Source organism: Rhea americana, unplaced genomic scaffold (genome assembly GCF_003343005.1).
Source record: "Rhea americana isolate MKP2758 unplaced genomic scaffold, rheAme1 scaffold_5, whole genome shotgun sequence".
Classification (NCBI taxonomy): domain Eukaryota; kingdom Metazoa; phylum Chordata; class Aves; order Rheiformes; family Rheidae; genus Rhea; species Rhea americana.
In genome coordinates this window covers 5,041,521-5,051,030 of record NW_028186645.1, presented here as the reverse complement: position 1 = coordinate 5,051,030, position 9,510 = coordinate 5,041,521, and the positions used below count along the sequence as shown (strand labels likewise).

At 39.8% G+C, this 9,510-nt stretch overlaps 1 protein-coding gene across 1 annotated transcript in view; it reads left to right on the top strand.

The window, feature by feature from the left end:
- Positions 1 to 1,512: 1,512 nt before the first annotated feature.
- Positions 1,513 to 9,510, top strand: part of TUNAR (transmembrane neural differentiation associated intracellular calcium regulator) — a 68,294-nt gene continuing 60,296 nt past the window's right edge. Inside the window, exon 1 of the mRNA XM_085317634.1 lies at positions 1,513 to 1,593. Coding sequence (XP_085173760.1) covers positions 1,513 to 1,593 — 81 coding nt within the window. The remainder of the gene's footprint in view (positions 1,594 to 9,510) is intronic.

Sequence of the window (9,510 nt, the reverse complement as noted above, 5' to 3'; positions counted from 1 at the left end):
ATTCTGAAATGCACTTTGAATTAAGGACCTGAATGAGTGTCAAACTTAGAAAAATCTCAACCAAATTCCTTCATGGTTTATCCAGAGTGAGAGCAAAACCTTACTATTTCTTCGAGTTTCACCCYGTCTCTATCCCAACTTTTGACTATCATCAGGTTCATCAAAGATTTAGCAGCATTTTGATGAAAAGCAGTTCACAGCTTCAAGTTCATACTGAATTTTGATCTTATCTTCTGACCTAGGACTTTTTTAAATCAAAGCACAGTGGGTTTTAAGAGTAAAAAGTGTGTTTGCTGATGGTTTAAAGTAGAGCTGCTAGAGAGAAAAAATAGCAATGTCATTTCATTATCCCAACTCCCAGGAGGTATTTCCAGTAGCTTGGACTGTGCASAGTGCAGACGTGGCTTTGCAGGCTGTGACCATGATCCTTCCCTTCAGCGAGAACTAATAAGGGCAGTGGAATAGGCCTCCTTAAGACAGCCAAGTCCACTTCTATTTACAAATCACCCCTCCCCCCCAGGAAACAAAAACAAACAAAACAAAAAAAAAACAAATTTTCCCCAAAGAACCCCCTCAGAACGAAACTAAGATGGCTTAAAAAAAGGGATGAAAATTTGGGGGTTTTGTTTTCCTTTTGCTAATTCCTTGCCCCAATGTTGACCACGTTACAATGACATATGTACAAGTGGCCAAGCTGTGACAGAAACTGCAGCTCTTACCCACACGCTGCTCCAGCCTTTTTCATGAGATGATAATAGCTCTGGAAGCCCTGAATTCTTTTATTTTTGTTACCACAAATTTTTCCTCTCTTTCATTGCTAAAGCAAGAAATAAAGWCAAGGAAAACAAGCCAAAGAGATTTTTCTCTCCCTTTAAATMACCTTGATGACTGTTGTCCAAAACAGGCTTATTTCCCAGCCTTGCCTGGCAGTTGGGTGGACTTTAGGATTAGWAAACTTCTTCCTGTCCAATCCAGTTATCTGGCCAGTTGTTCAGGCAAGCACTTTCTCAGAGGCCATTTACCCACAGTGTTAAGGCTGAGGCAGGGTCCCTTTCCTCTGTTTTTGTGTTCATCTGAACAGCCTCGTGTTAGCTTCCCATAAGTACCTATCTCTTGCTCTTGTGCCTTAGGCTTTACCTACTCAACAGAGTACGGTTTTGTTGTCAGCTCTTTCTTTTTTCCCTTCTGGTTGTCCACACCCCATTGACTCCTTTCTGGGCTGCCTTCCTCGGGCTGGCACCCCCACTGCATGGCTGGGTGACATGCCCTGATACTAGCAACAGAGCCCTTGGCAGCGTCTTTCATTGCTGACGCAAACAGCTGACACTGGCTTTTAGATCTTCCCAATTGTGAGCATTGACCTGTTTTCAGAGATAATACTCCAGCCTTCTGGTGATGTAGAAAGACACTGTTAAATCTACTTGCACTTAGTTCACCTTCCTGACCATGGAACTAAATTTCAATTTCAATKTTTTTGACAGAGGCCAAATTCCACCAGTGAAGAATTAGGAGATGTACAAAGTCCTCTCATTTACTGGMTGCTTCCTGGATACTTACTGGATGATATATTCCCCTTACAGACAGGAGCAAAAGGTAGGTTGGCATTGATTCTACCTGTCCAATATTTGCATTCTACCCATTACAATAATAAATAGCTACTGAGTGCTGGAGCCTTGGTAGAWTTGGCACAGAAACAACAGGCACAAGTGTTAGCTGGCATCAGTCAGAGATGTCCTCCTGAGCTCTTGTCCTCAACAGCGMCATCTGTTCTCAAATGAGAACTGGACACTGCTGAAATGGAGCTGGTGAAATGCTAACTCTGGGATGCTGAAGGACTGCAGGGACAGACACACACACACAATTGGGAAAAAAAACTGCCAACAAAGTGCATTAGAAGCTATAATGTCAGCCAGAAATCTTAGAGAATATTGAAAGCCCCACATATAATGAAATAGCAAGATTTAAAGTTAATCTGTCAACAGCTGAGCACTGCAGCAGCATGGACACCAATGGAAAAGGATGTAACAGTACTGACAAATGAGAYTGCAGTTGCCAAGAGCCGTTGCCTTACTAGTCAAACGAAAATCTGAAAGTTTTCTCTTGGTCCAGACCTAGTGTCCTAGAAGAAAAATGAAATGCCAAAAGATAGTGCCCGGAGGGTCTCTGCTTTTGGGAGCAGGCTTCATCCCTAGAGGAGCCTGTTTTCCTCTGCTCCATGCAGTGTCACCATGGARTGGAGGTGAGAGTTGGGTCTTTCATGTCATTCTAATGAATTTGATTGAGGTCTGAGAGCAGAGCCTGGCTGGCACTGAAACACTTCTCAGCCCTCCTCCTCTCTTGCTGCTAGATGGAGCCTTTTTCTTTCAGGAAAGCTACTGATCATTCTCCTTCAGTCCAATGGCCTTCAGAAAAAGGGTGAATTTCAGGCTTGCTGTCTGAGAAACCTCTTAATTTTCTCATTGTTTTCTGCACTAAGTACAGGAAGGCAATGAAATCCTGGCAAAATTCCTGCTGCATTTCTTCTGTGAAGGAGGTAACTAATTGACAGTGACCTAAACCATAGCCCTTTACAGACAGGTGCCCAAAGCATAATAAACAGGCTGAAATTATAAAACCACTGCTGTTACATAGTTTACAAGCTCTTAGTTGAGCTGTTTGTGTTTTGCTCTTTGGTTTCATTCTGCATAGCAGCATGTWATTAAAATGTGCATATGCAAATTGCAGCCCATTTAAGTTTAAATGCTGTTAGATGCTGAGCAAACTTTTGGTGGTGCTGAGAGATCTTAGCTGCTGAGGAAGTCAGAGGAGACTCAGYGTAGTCTGAGTTGCCTGGTATCTGGCAGAGTGCCTTAACATCGATTTGTTCTTATGTTAGGATAAAACTGGCAAGGAATAAGGAAGCAGTTTAGGGCTCAATTAACAAACAACCTTTAAAAATGTATTTCACTTTCTACCCTAGGCTTTGCCTTAGGGCTAGACTCTGTTCACAGAACTAAGACTAAAGGAGCAGAATTACTTAGACACATATACAGGCTTCCCTTCTAAAATATGGGCTGCTCAAAATATCTCAAAGACCAAAATTAATGTCACAAACACCTCTGGAAAGGCAGTCAGGCTGCTCTTGGACCAAATTATCAGGTAGAATWTCTAAGATCAAATTGTTGTTGTTATTATTATTATTTAATTTCTGTACTGCTTGAACCAGAGCAAACAGTTACTACTGAGTTGGATGTAGGCACGAAGTAAGCTGGGCTGAGGAAATCRTATGGCTCCTGTCAAGGGCGTGAGGAGACTTTTTGGCCTAGGAAGTGAGAACATGGTGCATGAAGGAAAGCTGTCGAGATCYAGTGCTCTTCTGCTATTGTAAAATAGATTAAATACATAATTACCACAGTGGCTTCTTCCTTCCTTCTGCACTTCACAAAGATCCAGCTGGTCAATGCTATATCCATAGATAATTTGATTTACTCAATTGCTGTGCTGGTTGTGTATTCTTACCAAAGGTCATGMCATGATAAAGAAGAATCCATCCCATTGGGGAAGTAACAGAAGTCATCTCAACAGAAAGACAGTGGCTGGAGTTGTGATGTCCTGGGATTCACCTTCTAGGAGCTGCTAATGCCTAGGGAGAGGATGGTCCCAATAACCTCTTCCATATCTGCAAATTATCTTGGATGCCAAAGAACTGAGACTTTTTCAACACATCACACTCCTTRTAGCCCCTTACTGTGGTCAAGTGCAATAACATCCTTGGCTCAATTTATGTTCACTTATTCAGTCTGTCTATAGAGTTTCCRTAAGTTATTATAATAGTGCAAAAATAGATCTACTTTACTGTTTCTTTGGTTTTGGAGAGTAGAGGAAGAGGGTGCCTAACTAAATACTTCCTTGGAGAAAGGTACAGTATAATCTTCCTAGATCAAAGAGATTCAAGTTTKCTTAGTGCTATAAGCAAAATTTTGACTACCTCGGGGTTTGGGCCACTTCTGCTATGGATAAAAAGATAAACAGGATATAAAGATGTAGCACAGAGAGAAAATGAGCCCTGGAGAATCAGGCTTGCTGTTCCTGCTTCTGCAGGAGAAATGAGGTGAAGGACTGATCTTTGGGAAGGAGCCACCAGCACCATATTCCCTTAGCAAGAGAAGCCAGAACAGCCAGTCCACAGGGAGTTTATTGCAGGCTGTAAAAATTTTGAGCAACCCAACCAAGAAGCCTTCAGGAAATGCAATGCATTTTCTCTTTCTTAGTGATAGCTTCTGGGCTAATCCTACGTGAAAGATGCTGCATGGATGTAGACCCACGAAGAAAATTCCTGTTCTTGTCTCTGCCATCGCAATGGTATTCAAGCCTGTAACAGAAGGAACTGTTCTAAGGGTGACAATAAAAAGAAAATGTACTGCTAAGCCCTTAAAAAGGTTAGACAAAGTATCAGATTTTATTTGGAAATTGCACTTCAGCTGCACAACTTGAGGCATAAAAAGTAAAGCTGATGTGTTATTTTTGAAAATCCTGAGAGCCTAAGTCCCTTTGGCTTTAATTGATTGTAAGCTGCTGAGTAATGTGTGTTTATGAAAGGTCGATTAATGGATACAAACAAATACAAGGTCACTTAAACTTATCCAAATGGTAGCAATGGATCTAAGCATGTAAAATACTAGTAATAACTTTAGCACGAGTGACAGATTATTAAAGCAAACTTATTTTGAGGTCATAGTGTGCTTTTTGGCACTCATTCTTGCTGGAGAATTGAAACTGTGGCCATTATCTAGATTATGTAAATTCAGGTTTGCACTGGAAATTTCACTTTGTTGTTTGAGACACATGTGACATGAAAAATGCTTTGGTATTTCAAGTTTCCACCAGAGAAACCTTTAAGATTTTAAGAAGCCACAATTGAATATTGCTATCAATTAAAGATGGATAGTAATTTTGTTAATCTCTGATGTGACAGGTTTATTACCCACAGTCCAGGATACTTCAGCACTTTGCTATGAGTATAAAGTCTTTGGGATTTTTGGTGGTGGTGGTGTTTTGGATTTTTTTTTTTCACTATGATATATTTTGATGTGGCACCTGTGGCTGCTCTTGGGAGACTGCTCTGTAATCTACTTTTGTGCATAGATTTAATAGCAGGAACATTGACTAACTTTCTTTTGCTCAGTTTTATTTCATTTTCTACCCTTATCATGTCTTATCTTAAACTGATGGGCTTGTCTACCAATTTGCTTCTGTAGAGCCTGGTGGACCTGAATTMAAGTGGGATCTCTCAGTATTATGTCCATCATAATTAGCTGTTCATGTTGCATCAGCAGGAACAAGTCTTTTGAATTTGTGCGGAACTTTGAAACACTCTCATTTTATACAACTCTTCCAGTCACAGACTGGCTACATTATATTTTACTAACTATACAGAGTCACTGCATGTGTTCTCATCTTTGATGGTCTTTTCAGCTCTGCCCGTATTATCTGCTTCTTTCATTTACCCCTGTTCTTCTACCCTTTCGTTCTACTCTAAATGCCTATTTATCCATTCCTCCAAAACATGTTAATGACTTTTTGTGACGTACCCCAGCAAGTCCCAGTTGACAGCAGAGCGTTYGTTAAGGGTTTTTTTGTGCTTATTTGTCTGGACCTTGTTGCAGCTGGGCAAAATTCTGATTGGATTTAATGGAGTAGCTTGTGATATAGATTCAGATAGAACTAGTCTGATAAGTGGCAAAGTATCCAAAAAAAAAAAAAAAACCACTACATGAAAGCAAAAGCAGTGATTAAAAAGATCTCCTGGGTCTCTTGCAAAAGTTCCAGTAGTTTATTTACTATTCAGGTCAGAAATACTTCAATAGCAGTCTCCCCTGGTACTTCGATATTTTCAGATAACACCTCATTTAGAAACCAGAATGGCAAAGATACTTGCAAATGAGAATATGGCTGATAAAGAAAAGAATCATTGTGACATTTTAGATCCCTGGGAAATGACTCCAGCTGAGTGTATGTGTAAGGATGAGCTTGCAGTTAAAACAGCTTGTAATTATAACCTGTGCTCCTTTTAACCTGAATCACAGATTTCCTGCAAATCACTTAATTTCTTATCCTAGCTTCAATGCCTGCAAAACTCCCTCCCCCTGAAAAACCCCACACAAACRAACAGAAGAAAAGCCAGCATGCAACTTCTTTATCTTACAAAACAAATTATGAGGCACAACTTTTTGTTATAATTATTGCAAAGCTGTTCAGGRTTTGTTCAGAAGCAGTTTAGGACTCATGGGTGGAAAGTACCTTTTTTTATTTTTTTTTCCCCCTTCCTATGCAAAATACTTGCACCTCCTCACCCCTCTTTCATCCACCTCGTGTTCTAGTTGCTTGTATTAATATAAGCAATCTCTGAGCTGGCAACATTTCATGCAAGGCCACTGCACTACCATCAGCTTCTCTGTAATTAATATTCTATCCTGTCATTTAAGCCCAGCACTGTGCTCCTAATGTCAGGCTGGCTTTGTTTAATATGACCAGCAAGGTAGCATATGCTTCTAAGCTGAGTCCCCCTGCCATTTCTGGAGGTATCTCCCATTAATCAAAAAGGCTACTTTGTCAGATAGTGCAGCTAATGTTATCACCAAACTTCAAGCACGAGGGTGGAATGATAATGCCTCCTGCTTGGCTGAATGGAGTTGCCACAGCAGCACAGCTTCCCCAACAGTTTATTACAGAGGTCTTGCAGAACAGTGACTGATTTGTTTTTATTAGCAAGAAAGCTTTTGTCTTATGAAAATGACTTAGGACCGCAGGTCAATGTTTTTCATGTCACAGCTTCGTTAAGAAATATACTACTTCTTTATACTTTGTATTCTGCCACTGTAATCTGTATGATACTTAAATTTATTTGTTGTGATACCACTGCCAAGTTGCCATTAAATTGTTAAAGGATATTCAGTAAATGTTGTTGCAGTAACCTTTAGAGGAAGATGTATGGAAATTACCTATATCTGTTAATTAACTTTTAGATATGCAATCCTTCCTATGTGTAAGGAATTGCCACACGTGAACAGAATATTTGGAGTGGTGATGATTATTTTTTTTTCTATGAGGCAAAAGCAAACAAATATTTGCAGTTTGAATTACCTATTTATTTAGATGAAGAGACTTACATATCAAAGAGAAAACATGAAGCCTATTAGAAAGACTACAATATATAGCTTTTTTGCTGATCTGCACTGGTTTCCGAAAATAAAATGGCCTATGAGGTCTCCCTGTCTGGACAATGTTTAAACACTGCAGCTCACAGAAAATAAACAGGAAACATAGGGGATAAATGGGACAGTGAGACACATTGATCAGTCTGAGAACCTATTGGCACAGCTCCTGAGGTATTTTAGGATAAGCTGAACCAGGAATCCAAGGTCTGATCTCTAACAAGACTGGTATATTGAAAAGTATTTAAAGTATAAATTGTTCATACTTCAGGGCTGGTCAGACTTTCTCAAGCAAGAGTTTACTTCTTAACACTGACGCCATAGTAATATAAATAATTGCCATAACCCAGCAGTGCTGAAGAAAGATACTCATTGTTCTTTTTCATCTGGACCCRTTCCCTGTTATGGTCTGGCATGGGGCTGCATGAATGCTTCTGGCAGCAYGAAGTGGCATGAGGAAGTGCTGGCTTCTGCCAGGTGAGCCAGCTTGTGGAGATGGCGGAAGGGAGGAACTGCATGTACCAAATCCAGTTTTTGGCTGGAGTGTGAACAGTAATCCCAAGAGATAATAAGTATTGCCACCRTGAAATGGGAATAAAGGTAGAGTGAAGATGAAGGTAGACATGTCCCTGTTGACCAGACAAGTATATTTTTGGAAAAATGCACCTGGATGAGTGTGAGGTAGGAAAAAAAGATGGTGATAAACAACAGAAGGAAATGCACAGCCTGGAGAAGACAGACTTGCTCACTCTAAGAGAGACAWTGTGCTCTCTCTTCTAGGAGTGAACTTGTCCAAATGACAAACATGCAGAACCTCTGACGGAAATACTAGAAAGCCATTTTGCAGTGTGTGACATGCACAGTATATTAGGCAAGAGGCATCTGCAGGTAGCAGCAGAGTTTGAACAAATTTATTTAAAAAAATGGCAGAGGGGCAACTGAATGAAACTGAAACACAGAAAGTTTCATCTGAACATGAGCGAAAACTTCTTTACTGTGAGGGTGATAGAGCACTGGAACAGGTTGCCCAGGGASGTTATGGAGTCTCCCTCTCACGAGATATTCAAAACCTGGCTGGATATGATTCTGTGCAACATGTTCTAGGTGACCCTGCTTGAGCAAGGGAGTTGGGCTAGGTGATCTCCAGAGGTCCCATCCAACCTCAGCCATGCTGTGATTCTGCAATTCTGTTGCAAGCTTTATTCCTGTGGAACCCAGGCAACTAGAGGGAATAGAAAGCTTGCGGTAACTCAGACAAAAGACTGGTGTCTAAATGAACCCATTTGTAGTTTCACAATCATTAGACTACCTGGGTGTTTCATAGCTAGCACTGAGAAGTCTGATTCTGTGCACATGGCTAGGAAACTGCCTTCAAAGCATCTCTACAAATGTTAGCCCAATTTTGCAAACATGGTGGTTTTTTGGATTATTGTCTGGCACATGCAACGGAAAACAGGTTGCAGGAGTTGTTAAGACGTTAGGAAGAACTGCAGTGCATCTCTCATTCAATCTGCATTTCACTACAGTGAATTTCAGTATCCAAAATTTGCATTTTTGGAAAGATTCTACCTACTGAATTTGCTATTTTCATTAGAATTGCTCYTTTTCATTATTGTTTACAAGTTTAGTGCTAACTGGTAATTCTCAGAATTTCTCTGTTTGCTCTATGAAACACAAGCCTAGATGTGGAGACATRTAAGTTTTACTTGAATTTCTGGGGCAGTATCAAACCCACAACCTGTTTAAGTGTTTGCAGTTTTCACAAGAGTTGGGTGAAATAAAATGCAATGTAATGTAGACACAGAAGAAGAGAAATTGCTTTAAGGAATATTCCAATGCAGTTCACTAACCATTAAGTATCGTTCTACTTCTGTGATTTTAAATCTCTACTGACATGAGTCTTTTATATCCTGCAGTGCAAGCTGTAATACTTGAATAACTAATACAGCTACAGCAGGTTTTCATTAGACCTGAGAAAGTTTGGAACCGCTCATGATGTTTCAGCAACTGAGTCCCTATTTTGTGCTATTGAAAAGTTTTTATGTTTTAATAAAATAACTATTCTTGAATGTATTTCTGAACTTAATTTTAGCCATCATTGATTAAAAAAAAAAAAAAAAAAAAAAAAAAAAAAAAAGAGGTCATACGAAATGTGGTTCAAAAATGGCTTTTGAGACCAGCAATTTGCAAGTGTATTTTCTGATTAGTAGTATATGTTATTTCTGTACCTTTTTTGTCTATGTATCTTTATGTAAGCTTATGAGACTGAGAATTAGCATTAATGACATTAAATAAAATGAGGAGGCAATGACAAAGG